Source organism: Paramisgurnus dabryanus, chromosome 6 (assembly GCF_030506205.2).
Source record: "Paramisgurnus dabryanus chromosome 6, PD_genome_1.1, whole genome shotgun sequence".
Taxonomy (NCBI): Eukaryota; Metazoa; Chordata; class Actinopteri; order Cypriniformes; family Cobitidae; genus Paramisgurnus; species Paramisgurnus dabryanus.
In genome coordinates, this window is record NC_133342.1 from 31,772,088 (window position 1) to 31,794,617 (window position 22,530).

Sequence of the window (22,530 nt, forward strand, 5' to 3'; positions counted from 1 at the left end):
GCAGATGCTGATCATTTTCTTCAGTCCGAAATATGAACATAGCAGGTATCTTCTGTTGATCAGTACTGGTGATCCCAGTTTTTTTTTTTTAAGTCTGCAGTTTAATCTGCAGACAGATAAAGGTGAAAGAGACACAGATTAAACCCCAACTAAGCCCTCTTGAGGCACGATAGGATATTTAAAAAACTTTCTACCATAAATATATCAAAACTTATTCCTGGAAGTCCCAACTTTAAAGGCAATTTTCTCAATATTTAGATTATTTGCCCCCTCAGACTATTTTCAAATAGTTGTATCTCAACCTATTGTAATTTGTGGTGTCACTGTAATATTTTTTTATGCAGTTATTATACATTAAAGGCGGAGTGCACAATGTTTAAAAGCCAATGTTGATATTTGAAATCACTTAAACATACACCTCCCTACGCCAATAGAATCTGGACCTTCTTTTGATAGATCCGCCCCACACCCCGTCTCAGTGGTAACCTTTCATAAGATGTGGCTTTGACAAGCAATTTATAGAGCTATTCATATCAGAATATGCAAGTACCTTTTCAAGCATATATATATATATATATATATATATATATATATATATATATATATATACATACACACATGTATGTGTGTGTCTCTTAGCATTGTTTCTTTGTCAGATTATCCACCTTAAACATGTAGCCTTTCCTAATTACTTTGCCTCTCCTCTGGGTTCCTACTAGAGAACTGCCTAACCAATTTTACTCCCATACCTTCCCAGCATGCTTTGAGGCGGTTTAATGAATTTTTTAGTGGCCTTTGTTCTCATCATTAAGACTTTGCAGAATCATGATTAAGATTACGCCTCTTAAAACCTCCCAGCTGGGTGTTTCCATCTACAGTAAAATATTTAAAGTGCTACCTTATTCATTGGTCTAAATTAAAATATCACACAAGCCATGCACAGACTGATTATTCTAAAAGCCTGAAGCCAGGACAGTCTTTGTATGATTCATATGTGCCGACACTTTGCTAACTTTTACATATAATTTGTGCCACTTCGGTGTTTTAATTTGGGGTTTTCACTATACTGTGATATTAACGCTGTCAATAAAAACATGTTGATTGTCGCCTTGTGTTGAGTTAACAAGCTAAAAATACCAGCTTGAAATTTGTTTGTTCTATTTATGTAGCGTCACATATTTTGATTAATTATCCATGAAATTGTCTAGTTATATTAATTGACAATTGGATATCTCATTATCCTTGCCGAATGGGGAAATCAGGAAAAATGAAGTTCATTCAACTTCATTTTGAACCTTTGGTTTACAATTAATCATTTTAAGACCAAAAAAGTAAAAAAAAAAATGTTCCCATTTTTGCCGTCCATCAGCCAGGCTTTCAACTGGACAGAGAGTAGCGACATATTGGCAGCTCATTTGCAGCAATTGGCCTGTTAAGTGGCATGTGTCATTAATAGTGCATTAATAAAAGAAAAGTTCATACCTAGCTTACCACAGATTTAAAGGCAGAGTTAACAAAACTCAGGATTGCCTTGTTTTCCTCTCTCATGCCCAGCAAAGGAATTTTGAACCATTGTATATTGTTGTCTTTATGAGCATATCAAATATGCTTTATTAGAAAAAGTCATGGTATTTTGCAGTTTTTATCACAATTTCTAAAGCACATTTCTTGGAACTATTGCCCACTTTCCTCATACTCTTCCTCCTCATCCACCACCTCTTCATCATACGCTTCCTCCTCATCTCTACCCCTTCCTCATATTCTTCTTCCTCATCCACCACCACGTCATCATACTCTTCCTCCTCATCACCACCCCTTCCTTATACCCTTCTTCATACTCCTTTTCCACTACCACTTCATCATTCTCTTCCTTCTCATCACTATCTTTTCATCATGTTTTTCCTCCTCTTCACCACCACTTTTCATAATCTTCATCTTCATCTTCATCACCACCACTTCTCATTCTCTTCCTCCTTATCCACTACCTCTTCATCATACTCTTCCTCCTCATTCACCACCTTTTCCCCTTACTCTTCCTCATACTCTTCCTCATCATCCACCACCTCTTCATCATACTCTTCCTCCTCATCTCTACCCCTTCCTCATACTCTTCCTCCTCTTTACCACCCCTTCCTTATACCCTTCCTCCTCATCACCACCTCTTCCCCATTCTCTTCATCTTCATCACCACCACTTCTCATACTCCTCCTCCTTATCCACCACCTTTTCCCCATACTCATCCACATAATCTTCCTCATCACCCACCACCTCTTCATCATATTCTTTCTCCTCATCTCTACCCCTTCCTCATACTCCTCCTCCTCTTTACCACCCCTTCCTTATACCCTTCCTCCTCATCACCACCTCTTCTCCTTTCTCTTCATCTTCATCACCACCACTTCTCATACTCCTCCTCCTTATCCACCACCTTTTCCCCATACTCTTCCACATACTCTTCTTCATCATCCACTACCTCTTCATCATACTCTTCCTCCTCATCTCTACCCCTTCCTCATACTCTTCCTCCTCATCCACTACCACTTTATCACACTCTTCCTTCTCATCATCATCTTTTCCTCATGATTTTACAACTCTTTACCACCTCTTCATCATGCTCTTCCTCCTCATCCATCACCTCTTCATCATACTCTTCATCACCACCACTTCTCATACTCTTCATCAACACCACTTTTCATACTCTTCTTCCTTATCCACTCTTCATTATACTCTTCCTTCTCATCACCATCTCTTACTAATGCTCTTCCTCCTCTTCCCACGTATTCCTTATACTCTTTATTAACCACCTTTTTTTTCAAATTCTTCCTAGTTTTCCATCACATTTTCCTCATACTCTTCATCATACTCTTCCTCCTCATCACCACTACTTTCTTATACTCTTCCTCCTTATCCATCACCTTTTTCTCATACTCTTCCTCCTCATTACCAACACTTTCTCATACTCTTCCTCCTCATTACCACCACTTTCTCAAACTCTTCCTCCTCATCCACCACCACTTTCTCATACTCTTCCTCCTTATCCACCACCTTTTCCTGATACTCTTCCTCCTCATAACCACCACTTCCTCACTCTTCCTCCTTATCCACCACCTTTTCCACATACTTTTCCTCCTCATCACCACCACTTTCTCATTCTCTTCCTCCTTATCCACCACCTTTTCCTGATACTCTTCCTCCTCCTCATCACCACCACCACTTTCTCATACTCTTCCTCCTTATCCACCACCTTTTCCACATACTCTTCCTCCTCATCACCACCTCTACATCATAATCTTCCTCCTCATCCACCACCTTTTCCATATACTTTTCCTCATGCTCCTCCTACTCTTCAACACCTCTTTCTCAAACTCTTCCTCCTCATCCACCACCACTTTCTCATACTCTTTCTCCTCATCCACCACATCTTACTTATACTCTTCCTCATTATCGCCATCTAATCCTCATACTCTCCCTTTTCTTCCAGCACCTCTTCTTTATACTTTTCTTCCTCATCACAACCTCTTTCTCATACTCTTTCTCTCAGATTGTTTCATTTATTGTTGGTATAAACAAATAGTGTCTACTACCTGCAAAAAGGTTTTGCTAAAAAAGTGAACGTTTTGACAAATAGGTTTAGGCCACTGAAAAATTGGTGCAGAGCAATTCAGAAAAACTGTAATATGAATATTTTTTCCTGTTACATCAGATGTTGCTGCAGGGTCTATTATAATATTTAGAATTACGATGTTGCCAGTGCCAATTTTTTTTTATATTTTTTCTTTTATTCTTATTTGACAGATAATTCCACCTGTTATAACCTAAGCATCTCATAAAACTATAAGTATCATTCTGCTAGACATTATAGTAATAACTTCAACAAAGTTAGTCTGCTCTTCACTGTTATCTGAAGACCTCAAATTACTTACAGTAAGTCACATTACTACTTAATTTCTGCAAGCGCTTGTGGTATTATTAGCAAATAACTAATTTAAAGGTTTCATGAACATGGAATTGTATCTCTAAAGTTGGGTAACCTTTTGGAATCTGTGATATTTATTCATTTTTTAAACAATTATTTTGTATTAATGCAGTATCTCTTTCACGTTTTAAAGAAACAGTATGTAAGAAATTTATATCAATTAATCATTAAATGGCCCTGAAATGTCACTAGACATTAAGAAATCCTTTTCATTTCAAATACTTATATCACTGACAACAGCAGTCCGGCCAGGATATTGTCATTTAAAAAGTGGAGTTGCAGCCCTCAACTGATGTTTATGTTGTCGTTTGGTATATTGGCCACCAGCTGTGTGATTGCAGCACCAGTTTCAGCCACACGTTTTGTGATTGCAATACCAGTTTTGGCCACAATCCTACATACTGTTCCTTTAAGTTAACTTATAGAAACTTTTTTGTTAATTCTCGCATTTACATTAACGCATATATTCACATTTCAATTCACCCATTTCAAGTTATAATCATAATAGTTGTCCAGTATAATTTACAGACACCATATACTGTATATAATTTCCATTAAAACTTCTGACCCCCTGTGTTTTTCACTTTTCCATTCAGCTGCACTGCTTCAGTGGGAATTATCATCAGATATGGCTTTGACAAGCAATATGCAGAGCCATTTATATTGGAATATGCGAGTACCTTTTGAAGCATGTAGTTCGAGTTTGACAAAGAAAGCAATTTTTTAGATGTGGGAAGGATATCCCTCGGTGTTCAGAAACATTTCTGCTGCTTTCCTCTTAATTTGTTAGCATCGAGCCAATCCAAAAAAGGGCCCATTTGATGGTGTAGATCTCTACAAGCGAAAGGATATGAGACCACCCACGTTTTATTCATGTACAGTATTAACATAAACAGCACAAACCTCTGTCTTTTCTGTTCAAACGCAATTATTTGTACATTGCTCTATGTAAACTGAGATAATTTAATTCTCTCTTCACAGTCCACGGTTAAATCAGACATGACAATAATGCTTGAGAAGAGATATACGTTGCATAACGTTATGTGCTACAATTTCCTGAATGCTCGCTTGTTTATGAACCGCTTTTGTAATGCACATTTCTGATTCTCTGTGTGTTCTGCATATTTCCCTCGTGTGCTTTCTTTGCTGACTTGAATAAAGCAACAGTCTGTTCTATATCACATATTTGCTTTTTCCATATTACAAATGGCATTATTCAGCTTGCACACACACAGTATGCACATACACATTCCTCCTGTAGAATATTTTAACCTTGATCTGAGTTAAGATATGTAGAGAAAAACTGAGCACAGTGTAAATGCTGTGCTTTTGCATATTTGCTATATGGAGTCATTGCATCCTTTTACAGCATCAGTATTTTATATGTATGAGTTCTTGTTGTCTGTTGCATAATTATTATTTGCTTTGCATTAAACCTAAACTCCTCTTTATCTCTACATCCTTTTTTTACCACTACTGAGTCTTATTTACAGCAAATATACCCTTGTTCATTTGTATGCAACTGCCTTTTTATGTTATCTAATGTTACCCTGGACCACAAAACCATTTGTAAGGGTAATTTTTTGAAATTGGGATTCATATTACACCCAAAAGTTAAATAAATAAGCTTTCCATTGGTATATGGTTCGTTAGGATATGAAGATATTTGCCCAAGAGTAATGCAAAATATTGAGAAAATCACATTTAAAGGTCAAAGTCCAATGAAGTCTGTTTAAAGCAATGCATATTAATAAACAGTTTGTTTAAGTGCTCTCTCCTGGAGCACTAAACCGCTGTAATGACCTTGTTGACTGAATGGGGAAAGTTGAAAGCTTTTACATAAACCAAACTTGAATGGAAAATCCCCAAGGAATGCGAAGTTCAGTCGAGTCTGTACTTGATCTTTACTTAATATACTAATGGAATAAAAGAAAAGTTGATAACTTTGACCCATGCAATGTATTTTTTGCTTTGTGTTTTGTGGTCCAGGGTCATATGCAAAAGCTAAAAAAAATGATTACTATAAAATAGTTTTTTGTATCAAATTAATGATTTGTGTAGGTTGATCCTTCATAAAAGCAACAATCTGTGTTTAAAGCGGAGCATTCTTATATCTTCTTCTGTCTAGGCAGAAAAATTTTGCCCGTGGCATCGAGCAGCAGCTTCCGGATGGTATAGTGGTGGCATCTGTACCAACCGAAGCCCAGTGCCATGAAGAGCTGTCAGACCCGGTGCCCGACCCAGAGTATTTATCCGGTAAGGCTATGTGTCAGTTTTCATTTATACATCTGTGTCATTGTTTGAGAAGCATCAGCAATGATGGAGGTAAATAGACAGCGACTTTTGTTTTACCTTGAGTTGTTAAAAATAGCTCCTCAAGCGGAAATGCATACGAGGAAATGCGACACAGATTTTTATGACCTGAGGTTGGGGTTCTAGGTGACCAATCACAGTGCATACGGTCCACATAGAATTGATTTTTGAGAGGCGCGCATCAGGGTATGGCGAAACCCGTCTATGCACAGGCTATGCCGTACACTTGACGAATGAGTATAAATTTGACTAGTTGTAATTTTAGGTTTCAAACAGAGATGCTGATAGAGAGGCAAACGTGAAAGATCGCAACTTTTAACTCTTTTTAAAAGTCTGTAAGATTGAGTCATATATACACACCCGGCAGTGTTCATTTATCTATTGCATTTAATATTGTGACTTTCTTCATCATTTTATTGTTACTTTTCCAGATAAAGAGACAGGAAAAATTACCAAAGTAAAAATAATGATTTGGTCACCATGAAAAACAATATTTTAACTTTGTTTCAATGTAATTTTTTATCTTGGACTGAAGAACTATTTAGATTAATATTAAATAAAAATTCAAAGTTTCAAATCAAAAATGTACTTTGAGGAAACTAATAAATTTAGCTGTAACAAATTACAGCAATTTTTTAAGTTGATCCAAAGTATCGGTTTTTTTCAGTGTATAGACGGTTTCAGCAAAAACAACATAAACAAACAGCTTTCGTTGAAAAACAAATGTAGTAAACTCTGCAAAGAATCAATAACAACAAAGTCCTTTTAGAGTAGTTTATTTCCGATAACAAGCAAAATAATCAACAAGTAGATTACCTTAGTTTAAATCATAGCTAAAGTGTATCAAAAACTACACTGAGATAACATTACTGTGTAAAATGTGTATATTATATACCATATAATGTATATAATGTTAACTACAGATCAGCTGCCAAACCTCCCTTCAGATAGTTGTTATCCATGATCGCTGTCTGACCTTGTCTTTAGGAAACCAAAACATTAGTTATTTTTAACAAGGTATTTATGACAGAGTTCCGTTTAGTCAGACCATTAAACAAATATAAAAGTTACATTACGCCCAGACGCGTAACCGCGACAGTGCACATGCATCCAATGAAACCGTCTATATATAAGCATGTTAATTGTGTATTGATAAATCAGTCATCACCTTAGTCAGTAAATCAGTTTGTACCTACATACAAAAAACATGAGTCATCGTGTTCATTATTCATATGCTTGCAAATCATACCAGGAGCCTCATTTTTCTGCATTCAGTTACTTGGTTTGACTCTCTTATACAGAGGAGTAGATGTAGGATGTAGTATTGATTCAGATATTGTGGATTATAAGATGCTTCTTTACAGAAATGTATTTTTTCAAAAACTTCAAATTGTTGGTCTGTGACTCATGCAATACATTGAAACTCTATTGTGTTCTATGGGCTAGAAGAACCCAGTTACATTTTAAATACTGAATTGTGTTAAACGTGCCCGGTATGTTGTTGCCCTAAAGGTTTCAAACCCACCTAAAGAAATGTATAATCTTAAACAATTCATGCCATACAAGAGTTGGATCTATCTTTTGGTCTTGACACTACATAATGGCACTTTTTGCTGTTAAACCTCTCACTTGAGTTTGAATTTTCAACTTTACCACAGTAACAACAGGGTCGTTCGTTGTAAATAAATGTTATGAAGAGTTTATGAAGAGGCAGACAACAGAGAGAGTTAAGAAAATCATCTTTTAGCCGGTTGGGGGGTTCTGGATGCACTCTCTCTGTCAGGACTCATTAGAGGAGCAATCTGACTTCTTTCTGCAGAATACCGCTGTACAAGCAGTCTGCCCGCCAGTCGCTTGCCCTGAATACAGGGGTCATGTTTTATGCTTTTATGTTGGTGCTAATGAGAAAAAAGTAGGGTGGTGGGAGAAAACCTGTCCTGTTAAATGACTGAGACTTAGAAATGCTTCATCTTTGATCATATGTGTGGCTCCAGCCCATATGTGGCTGCTGGGAAATAAAGGACTTTAGTCTGATGTAAAATGGGCAGCAGGAAACTCTAAACTGAATATAAACTTTCTGTACTTGTTTGTTTTTTTTCTTTTCCAGCAGAAATTTCTTCGTTATGCATTTCATATACATCCCTTAAAGGGGTCTTCAACTACTCTTCTTCGAGGGACAGATTTAAAAAATGTAAATACAATGTGGGCCAAACTTTTACCCCTATATTACCTTTTATATGTTTTACTAGAAATGCACCGAAAGGAAAAGACTGATTAATTGGGGTTGGGTCTAAAATCTTTTTACAGGAGCAGTGTTGGAGACCCCTTTTCTTACATAATAAAAACAATACAGTTCATTATGTAAGGTCTTTATACACCATTTATGTATATTATATTGCATTTCTGTCAAGAGATCCTTCTAAAAGTCCCACATTGCATCTTAAATAATCTTTAAAACTTAATGCACGGTAGATTTTGGTGTACTCGCTATGTTGCTGGCATATTAAAGTTTTGCACAACTAGGTTGCTTATTAAATTTAAACAGGGAGAAGTTGGCATTTATCACATTTTATAGCAGTTTTTATGACCGACTTGATTCCCCTTCTAGCCTTCAACTCCAATTTGTAATCCAATGTAAAGGTCATAAGTGTGTGGGATGGCAGTGTCTATTGTGAGTGTGCTATATTGCCTGAGCTTCGAGGGGTTACAGGTGCACCGTTTCACGCGTCTGACATAGCTTGGCTTCTGATATAATGGTCAAGGCATCAGGTGAAACTTATGTGAGGTCATATTGGACACTTGAGGGAAGATTAAAATTGGCAGCCATGCTCTGTCAGTCACGCTCGGCTGTGGAGACGCGGGTTATTTCTCCACTGCGGTGTGATCTGCTGCAGGTCGGAGGGATGCACTGTATGAGGCAGGTGGTTCGAGCTAGCCTGCCCCTCAGATTCATCACCCTGCACCTGATGCTCCTAAAGCTCAAATATCACAAGAAATGCAAAGGATCCCTAATGCACGACTCATTAGTCATATAAGACACGTGTATGCCATCCAGATGTTTAATTACGTCTGTAGTTAAGCTCTTCAGAGAGCACGTCCCGTGTCTGGCCCTCTCAGAGCTGGAAGCAAACGTGATTTGTTTCTTTATTTCTTTTTTAAATAATGAGATGTAATCTTTAATTGCAAATTGCAAAAGGTCCCGTTTTCTGTGTAAAAACGCTGCATTTTTCCACACAATTTATTTATTTCTATAGCACTCCTCCTAAGTCCCTCCTTCAGAAATACGCAACGAGTTCTGATTGTGTAGCTGGTTTTGTGTGTTGTGATACGACAGCAGCTTAGCTTGCCGTTAGCTTAGCTGGCGACTGGCATATTCCTGTGGGTGGAGTTTACTCAAAAACACTTATATTGCCGTCATACATCCGGGAAGTAGAGGGCTGTAGTCCAAATCGGCCAAATCGCTGTAGTCCTTGAAAAGCGAATTCTGTTCAAGAACATAATATATCACTTGCCATTGAACTTTGTGCTTTATAATTTTGCAGGCAATATTTATGCTCTAACAGCAACATTACGCACCAATTAAACAAAAAAAAAAACATCGGTAACACTTTGCAATAAGGTTCATTAGTTAACATTAGTGAACTAATAATGAACTGCACTTAAACAGCATATAAACTTGGCAAAAAATCCATCCATGCTGTTTTGAGTGCGATACAGGTTTCTGAATGTCCTCTGCCTTGAGTCTCAGATTGCACGGTTTCAAACTTAGCTCCATTGTGACGTAACTAGCCTTATCGTCACATTCCGTTTTTTTTTTTGCCCACCCACCACCCCACTCGCAGGCCTCCACCCACCAGGTAGCTAGAGAGCAGGAGAGCAATCACTTCACTGATATCCTACAGATATATTTGGATATTATGGATTATACTCCCGCCTACTTTTAAAAACAAAGTTTTAACGCGTGTTTATTGTAACCTAAAGTGTAATCTCATATACAGTGTGTTACGACGTAAATAGTTCTTAGATTGTAGGCGATATATATTCTATTACAAGACGTTCATATTTCACGGATTATTCGCATTTGTGGACAAAAATGGTCATTGGATGTATTTTATTGGACTTTCATGGATTATTCACACATCTGAAACAGACTGGATTTGATTTGCGACCGTTATATCCACACAAAAGGAAAGAAGTTTATATTCTGCATGTTGTCATCTGGACTTCTGTCACAAAATACTATATGTATGATGCTAGAGCATCTGTATCTCAAAACAGAGACCATACACTGATGCTAAACCCGTAAGTAGGGCTGGGCGATATGACCCAAAAAATTATCGAGAAAATGTTTTCCATATCAGTCGATATCGATAATTATCATGATAAATAACAAATCTTTACTCCTGTCAAATTTAAAGGCAGATTTTTGCTCCTGAATGAAAATTGTAAAAACCAGACAGTTGATAATGGTTTTAAACTACTTTTTATTCAGAACATGACAAATACAAAAATTAAAATCTTGTTTTAATGCATCTGTATTAAATATAAATCTATTTGTTATGAAATCAACACATTTCTGACACAAAAGCAGCAGACTGCTGTCCCTTTAAGACCTAAGGCAGACTGCTTTAAGTTTCAATATACTGAGTAACAGCTGTTTATGTGCACTTAAACAAGAAAGAAAACTTAGTTCAGTGATCACGCGTGTGTTATACATATACGAGCTATACACGCTGATAAATGGATGTCAAGAGTGTCACGTTGCTGTGGGAGCGCACATACCCAAACACTATATTCACTGCAGTGTTGGATCTGCTGCTTTTCCTCAGTTTCCTGAATTTGTGAATGTCCTGTAAATATACTTTTAAAGCTGTGCGGACGTGTGCGTACGCAAGGCGGACGCTGAATGAAAGTACAGTATACTGCACGCACCTGTGTCTGCTGTGTTTGACGAACCCTGTTTGCGCGTCCAACAATACACACAAGAAAATGTTTCCGCGCATTTGGATTCCGTGATTCCGTCCGCGTTATCCGCATCGCGAAAATCATAGGTCTCTACTAATAAATGAATAACTTGCCTCATCTTCCACTCCTTCAAGTCTGACTGTCACTGTGATTGTAAACCAAGAGCGCGTGCCGCATCCGGAAGTGCTCGAGCAACATTACGCACAGTGCTTAAACATTATCGATCACTTATCGAACTGTCCTTATCGTTCTAGTGAAAAAGTTTATATCGGTAAAATTATCGTTATCGAATTATCGCCCAGCCCTACCCGTAAGTAATACCTTTTAAACGATGTATAGTAATGTTATTATTATTCATGTTTGTAGACAGTTGGCTATATGTGTTACGGTTAAATTCAGGTAAGACAGGGAGCGGATCCAAATGCAGTGTGGTTTTATTGAAAATGACAATAGACAAGCAAAACATAGCAGGTAATCCAACAAAACATCTGGGACACGAAAAACACCATAACATAGAGTAACGATCGACCTCAGACACTGGAAACACTAGGCTTAAATGCACAGAGTAATGAGGGAAAACAAGACACACCTGGGGAACAATCATCACACGGACCAATGAACAAAAGAACTACAAAGAACTACAGACATGGATGACACAGACATGACTTCAAAATAAGAGTACAAGACAGGGTACACAGACAGAGTTCATTACAATATAGATATTGTTAGCAGCGTTAAAATCGTCATCCCGCCCACGAATTGGTGCACGTCGAGTGGGTGAACTTGTTTGTGTGTTTTAGTAGTCATTTGCCATTGAGAATGACGATGTGGCTAACCGCTATGCTAGTTAGTTGCAGCGTGGTTTCTCCTGCAAAGCCAGTGACCAGCTACCGTACTTTTCGAAAGTTAAAATAAATAGTTAATGGCTTTATTTTACAATTCTACATTAACTTACTAAGTAATAGTGTTTTGCCAAACTAAAAGTGTTTTGCCTAACTAACCAAGACCGGGTCTTAACAACCCGTCTTTTCCGACGAGCCTAACGTACCCCCAAGTGTCTATCACTTTCCCAAGATACGGTGGACCTCCTGCTAGCTTCTAGCAATAAGCATGCTGTCCGCAAGCAGTATAAATCTCCCAGTCGGGTCTTAATTTCTGTAATTTGCGAAAATGATGCGTTTAAAAATGTTTTATAACAGGAATATGTTAGCATTGTCCAGGGAAAACGAGTGTATTGTTGAGACTGCTACATCACAATTTCCTCTCAAATCATTATGTGCCATGAGTTTCTTCTCCTGTACTTATTAGTCATACTTTTTTGCTTGATTTGTCTGTTGGCAATACATAAACCGTTAATAATAATAATATATAAAAATAATAATACAGTCTGTACTGCCTGTGATTCCATTGCGCATGCGCACATGACGTTAATAGTGGGGCGTGGCCAAAGGAGCAGCAGCTCATAAATATGTACAGTAATGACCCCCTCAAAATGGCACAATCTGAAATGCACTGAAACAGAGGCTACTAGAGATGGGTAACAATCTTTTCCTACAAGCTATTTTGAGCAACTTTTGAAACATGTTTTATGGAACTCGTACACCTATTTGACTTGTGAAAAAGCAGTCATAAGATTGGTACTTTAATGTTAATTTCAACAATTACTAATACTTGTTAAAATCTTGTTAACGTTGGTTAATGCACTTTGAACTAACATAAACAAACAATTAAAAGCTTTATTTATATTAACTAACATTAACAAAGATTAAAAAATACTGTAACAAATGTATTGTTCATGGTTTGTTCAGGTTAGGTAATACATTAACTAATTTTAACTAATGAACAGTATTGTAAAGTGTTTCCCAAATGTCAGATTTAAATAAATAAGTTACCAAAAATAGAAAATACTTTTTCCCTTATCTTGGTTCAGACAATGCTAATATTTTCTTCCATGAAACATAAAAGGAAAACCTTCATACCACTTCTTAGTGGCAGTAACCACAGGTAATCATATAAATTCATGGTGACCACAGGCTTTAAAGGCACTTTAAAAGTTTCTAAAAAGTTTTCCTTTAAAGTTTTGTCCTTTTGTGTTTCACAGAAAAAAAACAGCATGCAAGTTTGAAATGACATGTGTGAGAAAATAATAGCACTATATACAAAAAAGTAATGACAGAATTGTGCCCATATAACAATTAAATGAGCGTGTTTCCAAAGCCTTTCTCCAGAGGTGTCCTGTATAATGATGAAATGTTTGGTACAAAAAGTTTTATGCTGCTCACTATAACGCGTTGTTCATGGCAATGTTAAGAAGTTTTTAAGCTTGTCTTTAATAAAAGCTTTTGTTCCTCGCTCGTGCCCTTAATACATCATACCTGTGTTTTTCCCCTGACTGTCTCAAAACATCAGATGTGAAACACACCCGAGGTTAAATTAGTCACTAGCTTTAGTAATTGGGCACGGAGCAGCCCTGTGCCACATACCCGAGCAAGTTGTTGAAGTTGTCAGCCCTCCGCCAGCCTCCCCTGCTGATTTTGGCGAGTTGTTGCGTACGGTCAGTGTATTTGTCACTGTATCAGCACTCCTGAAGCTTTCCTGCCCAACCCTCTCCGGGCAACACATTCATCTTTCTATTCATCTTTGCCTTGGAAGTCATTCATCACAGGACCAAAAGACTCCATCAATTATTCCAATGGGAAAGGAAGCAGGCAGCGAAGCTCTGAAAGGCGAATATATCTTGATTTAATTGGAATGCAGGTAGAGAGCACATGGGCGCTAAGCAGATTTCGTGCTAGATAAAGCAAAGAGGAAAATCATCCCGACTCTGAGTGCTTGATGGTGACTCACATCCATGCCCGCATATGGAAATGTATTGGGAGCGGGGGTGTTGGGGTTAAGCAACACTTGTCTTTGTGACACAAAATGCGCCTGGGGCTTCTTTCAAAGGCGTTCGCTTTCCGGCACAGTCTTATGGCAATTCGAATGAAATTTCTTAAAGGAATCACTAAAAACATGCATTACATGATGGAAAAACACCACAGGTGCTACAGTTTGCTGGGCAGATGCCGGGTGGTGAGCGAGGAATGAATAGATGCCATTGATCATCCAACACAAAGGAGCCTGACTGTAGAGGGTTGAGTAAAATGGCTTACACAGAGATTTTTTGCCACGTCTTATGAATTAGCTGTGCTCCGGCAATCTCTCGAATGCAGCTCCCGCAGAGAGCACAAAAATGACAAGGTTCAGATTCAATCGGATGGATGCAACCAAGTTAGGCCTTTGTGAAGGTTCTGCGGCCATAGTGGATGCCTACGTGGCTCCTGTAATCCTAAAAAAAACCTGGCCTGGCAGGATCAAAAGACTTGTTTCAAGTTTAGGCTTTCTAGTGGAACCGATCAGTATCTTAAATTGTGTTGGTTGATGGTAGATTTTTTTACTGACAGTTGGGGGAATTCATTAAGAATCATTTGCATGCATTCTCTGTCTTGTTTGTGAAATTCATGTTAGGGCGCACTCACACTATCCAAACCAAACCGCGCTCGGGCGCGTTTGACCCCCAAAGCCTGGTTTGTTTGACTAGTGTGGTCGCTCTGTTCCGCGCCCGAGCGTGGATTGGTTATTCGCGCCGCGGCCGGATTGCAGAGGTGGGCCAGAGCGCGGTTCACTTGGGCTCAGGCGCGGAAGGCTGTGGTGTGAGCGCATTCACGCCTGAGCACGATTCAAAAGGTGAAGACGTCAGTTGCGCGACCACTCACCTTCATCTGCCTCCGTAAAAACCTTTTGATGCGCGCCGCGGGGTTACGTGAATGTCCGAGCTGCGCACGTGACAGATGAACTACGCAATATGATGACATGTGAGAGGGCTGTCTGTAATCGCGCACCAAACGACTCCGAATAAAAAACACAGACTTATCATTACGGTGGGTTCCAGTGTTAAGAGAGAGCTTTACTTCCTGCTTTTTTCAAAACAATCGCATCTTAATGACGAAAGCGCGCCCAGACTCGGATCGATAAAAGTACAGTGTGAGTGCGTGCATCTGGGGGAGTAGGGAGGGGTGACAATCGCGCTGGGGCTTGGTTTGGTTTGGTTTGGATAATGTGAGTGCGCCCTTACCATGCAAACATGTATATATCTTTGCCGAATACAGGTTGGATTATGTGAAACCATTTATTTCAGGCTGGTTGTGATTGACATGAGCAGGATACCAAGATCTGGTTCTCTTCCCTGGGTCTGTAGAGTTTTGGTGTACCGCTGCAATCCAGGCACCGAAACTGGCTCTTTAAAGGCGCACTTAGGCATAGTTGCCTTGAATCGTGGCAACACTGGAGCCAATCTTGATGTTAAGTTAGTGGCTTCTTTTTTGTGTTGTATGGGATACATTGACACCCTCTCACTATGCTATCATATTGCTTTGTTAATTTATCGCTTGTAGGTTCAGACGTTCACGTAACCATGCAGCATATATCTGAAGTTTTTTACTAAGGCAGATGAAGTTAAAAGACTGTCGTGCAAATGACATCTTGCCTTTTGAACCGTGCTCTGGCTGGTTTTGCATTCACACTGGCTATGTTTACATGCACACAATTTTGTCAATTCGATTTTATTTAATACGATTGAAGGTTACAACGATACAGTTTAAATGCACCCTAAACATTGCAATCTGATTAAAATGTTCGTTTACATGTACATTCTATAGAATCCGAACCGAACACCACAGCCAGGGTTGCCAGATTCGCATATCAAAACCATCCGCATGGACATTCGAAACTAGCCCAAAAACATCCCAATGACTGTCCACAGCCCAAATATCAGTAACTAATCAACAAAATTCATTTCATCTTTAACCCACAGTAATAAACAACTTGTGGAAACAGTTTAAACAGTAGCCTAGAATAAAAGCAGAGGACTTGGCAACGCTACGCTGCGGACAGCATCTATCGTCGAATTCATGCTTATCTCTAGATAAATGTCAAAACTAAGTTGGCGAAAGTCAACATGATCTCACAAAGTTCCTTGGGATAGTCACAGAATTTTTTGCTCATTTTTCCGACCGAAGCAACAATGGTAAGAAAATAGGACAAAACAGTTGAGTAACCAATCCGTGAGAATGTCACGGAAAAGAAAGTCCGTGGCAGGGCCACAGAAATATGCGGAGATCCGTGAGAATGCCACGGAAAAATGAGCAAAAAATTTGTGAGATCAGGTTGCGAAAGTTGTCCTTAAGAAGTTGTCAGATATAGGTAATGAAAAAAAACACTACTTTATTGCTTTAACTAGCCTAATGTTTTAAAAGTACACATAAACTCTGCAGAATGTACTGTGTGTGTACAGCGTGTGACCCCATTAACGTTACCGTAATAATGCATTTACCACTTTTAAAAAAATCCATTTACCGCTTACTTTCTTGGGTGGTACAGGCGTCAGATAAATAGCACTGAGTTAATGGTTAAATCGGATTGCTGGTAGCGGTAAGACAGATTTTGTGCTGACAAATTCCTCCAAAAAGTGATGCAACTCTTTTCACACTAGTACATTCTTTTATCATTGACACTTTTGCTGTTTAGCATTACATATGCAACCTTGCTGTTAGTATGTCTTTCAAAACTTTCTTTTACTTTTTAGTTTTCTGTGATTTACAACTTTTTTGTGAATTATATTTTTAAACCATTATCCCTATGGTATTTCAGGGCCTTAAAATGACAAAAAAATAAAGATAAATTCCTGGAGGAAACTGTTAATGTGCTTTTGACCAGGAGTAGACTGCGTTTTGGAAATTAGAGCCTGAAGCAAAATAATGAATTAAAAATCGTACATTACAGTGTAATACACTGTAAAAATATATGAAATCAACATATATTTTATGTTACTTCAACTTAACAAATTAAGTTAAACAATTTCAACTAGTTTTGAAAAGTTTTGTCAATGTATCACAAGCCAAAACTTATAATAGTAAGCTACATTGACTTGCATAACCAAGTTGTTGTAACTTCACCTTGCATTATTTTACACAAGCTTACATTAAATCAGAGATGGGGACACGACTTGAGACTCGTCCTCAAAGACTTCAGAGTCGACTCGAACTTGAGCCGCGCGATTCGTGAACAATGTTTATTTTAGGAAGCATCTGATGAGCTCGCTGTCATACCCCTCCCTCCGTTACCTACAACCTGCCCACGTCCAGCTCCAGTCAGGTCCAGAGTTGCGCTACTTTGTGTCATACTGTAGTCCATTAACTCTTTCACCGCCAGCGTTTTTAAAAAAAAGTTGCCAGCCAGCGCCAGCGTTTTTCATGATTTTCACCAAAGTTTAATGCCTTCCAGAAAATGTTCTTCTTTAAATATATAAACATACAATATACCAAATGAAAGAACAGACCCTCTGCTTTCAAACAAAAAAAACGTTTCACCCTACCTTTAGTGGTTCTTTTGCAATCAGCTTTTGAATATGGGTAGGTTTCTGCAAAAACACCATATTTTGAGCAAAAAGCAGAGATAATTCCATTTTTATGACAGACTTTTCATAGAGATCCCATTCAGAGCGATCTTTAAAACAGACACGGACATGCAGCAGCTTGCCATAGGGCAATACTTCCGGTTTTAAAAAGTTGTGGAAGGGCGCCACCTGGTGGATAATAGCGGTATTGCGGAAAGACGGAAAACTCGTCATTGGCGGGGACGCGTTTTCTCTTAATTGACGAGATATCTCGTCAATGGCGGGGAAAGAGTTAATACATTTGCTGAATAGAGCAATGAAAAACAACGTAACGTTTCTATGTGTAGCGACTGTTGCATCTTCTTCCTGAAGCGCTGTTTGGAATTCGCCCTCTGCCTGTGTTTGAGCACGCGTTTAAGTGCCCTTAGTAGTGCACATACAGAGAGAAGTGTTTCAACAGTTAAGCCAACATAAAATTTTTCTTTTCTTGACAGGGTACATACACACAAAATTATCTCACAGTATTCTTTTTCTAATAAAAACATTTTTGTTTATGTCTTAAGAAACCAGTCAGAAACCAGTCTAGGCTTATTTGTTCTTAAAGAGACAGTAACCTCAATTAACCTACTTAAGTCTGTGTCATTTATGTTAATCAAACAACCCAAGACAAACAGAAAATCACTTCTATTGCTCTAAAAATAATATTAATAATAATATTTAATTTGTACAATAAAGACAGTGTTATTATCCATTTAATTTAATTTCTGTACCTAATGCTAATTTTAGACCTTACTTAATGTGTAACTTTGTTCTTTTTTATAAATGTTTGTAATTTCTTTGTTTGTTATTAGAGTTTTATTTGTTACAACGAGACTTGAGACTTGACTTGGACTCAAGCTCAAAGACTTCAGACTTGACTTGGACTCGAGCTCAAAGACTTCAGACTTGACTCGGACTCAAGCTCAGAGACTTGTGAGCATCTCTGCATTAAACACATTAGCATGACTCAATTGCTTATTTGCAATAAATACTGTGAAATAGTATTATTTTAATAAACCGCAGTGTAAATCATCTCTCAGTAAATAAATAAGCAAGTAACTCTAATAGCTTTCAAGGTTGGTTGCATGTTTGTTTATGTAGCCTCAGAATACACAACACGACTCTTGTTTATTTTTGTTATGACAGGAGGTCCTTAAGGATATTTTCTTCACATTGGAAAACCCCAGACCGCTATCTATACTTTATTAAGCCTGTCAGTAATTGGAATTGGAAGAGATGGTCAGACCTTCAGGCGATCATTTTCGGTCAATTTCCAAGCAAGATGCATCAGCAGAGCTTTTTATCATACATTACCTAAGCTGCTTTATACTTGTGTGTTCTGCCACCATCATGCATGTGCATACATCATGATTTGGTTTAATGAGAAACATTTTTTTCCTGTACCTACGTCTTTTAAAGGAGACATAGCATGAAAATCTGACTTTTTTTCCATGTTTAAGTGCTATAATTGGGTCCCCAGTGCTTCTATCAACGTAAAAAATGTGAAAAAGATCAACCCAGTAACTTAGTTTTGATAAGGACTCCGCTTGTGATGTCAGAATGGAATAATACTGCCCCTTATTTTGAAAATATGCTCATTTTCCAGCTTCCCTAGAGTTAAACATTTGATTTTTACCGTTTTGGAATCCATTCAGCCGATCTCCGGGTCTGGTGCTAGCACTTTTAGCATAGCTTAGCACAATCCATTGAATCTGATTAGACCATTAGCATTGCACAAAAAAAACAAAGAGTTTCGATATTTTTCCTATTTAAAACTTGACTTTTCTGTAGTTACATTGTGTACTAAGACCGACAGAAAATTTTCTAGGCAGATATGGTTAGGAACTATACTCTCGTTCTGGCATAATAATCAAGGACTTTGCTGCCGTAAAATGGTTGCAGGAGGTGCAATGATATTACGCAGCAGCCGAAAATAGTCCCATTAGTAACTTTCAATGGCAGGGGACTATTTTTGGGCACAGCGTAATATCATTGGGGTGGATTTTTTTGGGAAAATTCATGCTTTATCAAACTATTTTTAATCAATATGTGTGTTCTATACAAAACCAATACATCATATATCTTTATTTATCCTTTATGTAAGCATGTTTTGTTGCATTCTGCTGCATTTGTCACTTATTTATTAAAAATAGTAACATTTCAGTCTATCGTTACACTGCAGTCATCGAATGCCAAAGCAATATGATAGCCATCTCTAATTGTTCATTCCATTCAGAATTAATTGGAGGAAAAGAACAGCTTTGCCGTTTCCACACATCCCCACTGTAATTGAGCGAGCGTTTCTCACAGCCTGACTTTTTTACCTTTTAGGCCCCAGAAACGTTGTGTAGTTGCTAAGGAAATGTGACATTTCTCATCCCTCATACTCCACCAGCTTGTATTACAAACCAAGTTGAGCAGTTTCCCAGCATCAGTGATAATTACGATGTAATTATACAGCTGGAATCCAGTTGTGCATGAACATTGTAGAGAATTAAACAAACCTATCTGCTGCTAATTGGCTTTCCTAATTTATAAATAATCTTTTTGTCATTTTTGTGGATGGAGTTAAGCATGCGTAGAATAACAAATTAAGCTTATTTTACTCACCATCATCTCTTGTGTACTTATCTTCAGCCATATATATATATATATATATATATATATATATATATATATATATATATATATATATATATATATATATATATATATATAAAGACCCATTAAAATTCAATTTTTGGATGGACCGTTTAATTGTAATCATATTCAGGCTTTTATTTTACTCACCATCATCTCTTGTGTACTTATCTTCAGCCATATATATATATATATATATATATATATATATATATATATATATATATATATATATATATATATATATATAAAGACCCATTAAAATTCAATTTTTGGATGGACCGTTTAATTGTAATCATATTCAGGCTTTCATTTATTCGTGGACATTGATTAATTGCATAGAATTGCTGGAGTCATTTCCTGCTGTAAACGTCAATTAGTTAGCCAACAACATTAGATGTGATAATTAATACTGCGGGTGCCACAGCATGGGTCCTGAAGCCTCGGAGGGCGGCCCTTCAGATGCCCGCAGACGGCGCGAACACCCACAGCTCCGGTGTCAACATGGGTCTGGAGATACTGCAATAATGAGTATGTTCAAGTAAGAGCTTACAGTATGTGTTTCTGCATAGGTTTCTGTCTGGTTAAAGACACCGACACCTGTGCCGTTGTTAAACACGGACTCTCTCTGTGGCTCTCGTTGATCGCTGACACGCGTCTGAGTGGCAGTGATTCATTCTGCGGCACACGGTTCCTCTCCCAAAGTCCCTCTCAATTAAAATGGCAGCATATGGCCCAGTGACCAGCAAAGCACAGAGGCAGCTATCTGCTCAGATGTCTGGAGGATCTGATAGAGAGCCCCCACAGTATGGCTTGGAAAGTGTGTCACCTTGATCTTTTAAGAAGTGTCTCTTTCTCCTGCATCTATATTTGGAACAGATGGATCGTTTTGATGGATAGGTTCCTGGTGGCCAAAGTGTTTACTGTGTTAATTTGTTTGCATGGCTTTTTGACTCAGTTAGAGAATGCACCCAGATGTATGCGTCCTTCAAGATTGAGGGTCAAGAAATGTCAGTAAAGCTTTATTTGATTCCTGAATGTCTAGGTTTAATAAAAAATAAGATTTAACCACTTGAGCTGTACAAACACATAAGTGTGACGGTAAAGGCTGCAAGCCACAACATACGCTCAGATATTTGTAATTTGAGAACAAGCGGTGACATCACCAGCTGCTTTTAGAGAGATATAGGGTTATATAAGTTTGCAGTATAAGCACATTTTTAAGCAAATTTCTTTGTTTAGTCAAGAAGAAATGAAGTTTTTTTATGAAAACATTCCAGGATTTTTCTCCATATAGTGGACCTCAACAGTATACAGTTTCAATGCAGTTTAAAATGGCTCTAAATAAGGGATGGGACAGTAAATGCCAATATACACTAATAATACCTGTCCGATAACTATTCTGAATCGCACAGCCGATATTACACACAGCTATGTCATGTACTACAGCGTTTGATCAATAAGTCCCTATCAATCTGAAATCACTATTAGTTTGAGTTGTTTATAACATGCATTTGAAAAAAGGACACTCGTCAAACATAATCATTATAAATATCCTTTATTATCATGAAAATACATGGAAAGGTTTGAAAAACAGCTGGATAAATATATGCTTATTACATTTCCTGGAGCTGCGTGTGTATGGTTCTTCTTCTGTGGTGCATATTGAGTTTCTGCACGAGAGCGCCCTCTGGGTTTTGGATGTTGCGGCATTTCAGTGTAATTCATTGCAAGCATCATCGGCCAATGCATCGGTCAATCCCTACTCTAAATGATCTCAACCTTGGCATAACGGTCTTATCTAGCAAAACGATCATCTTTTTTGCCAAAAACCTTTTAAACCAAAACATCTCATCTTGCACTAGCCTTGTGATGCACCGGCATGACCTTACGTGTTACACAGTCATGGTTAAAGGTCATTTGCGAAACTAGCGCTCCAGTGTTTACAAGTGTGGAGAAAGAAGACCTTTCCGATGTTGTTGTATGTGGATTGATACTAATTCATGTCTTTGTGTCAGTTTATTGTTTAACTCTTTCCTCGCCAAGCATTTTTCATGATTTTTACAAAAGTTGATTGCCTCCCAGAAAATGCTCTTCTTTAAATATCTAAACATACAATATATTAAATGAAAGAACAGACTCTCTGCTTTCAAAAAAGTTTCAC

The 22,530-nt window shown here is 37.9% G+C and overlaps 1 protein-coding gene across 4 annotated transcripts in view; it reads left to right on the plus strand.

The window, feature by feature from the left end:
• The window catches only part of astn1 (astrotactin 1), a 354,343-nt gene that overhangs the window by 207,508 nt on the left and 124,305 nt on the right, over positions 1-22,530 (plus strand). For all 4 annotated transcript variants that reach the window (XM_065276610.2, XM_065276608.2, XM_065276609.2 and 1 more), the window contains one exon: positions 6,105-6,232. In XM_065276610.2, the coding sequence (XP_065132682.1) occupies positions 6,105-6,232 (128 nt within the window). The remainder of the gene's footprint in view (positions 1-6,104; positions 6,233-22,530) is intronic.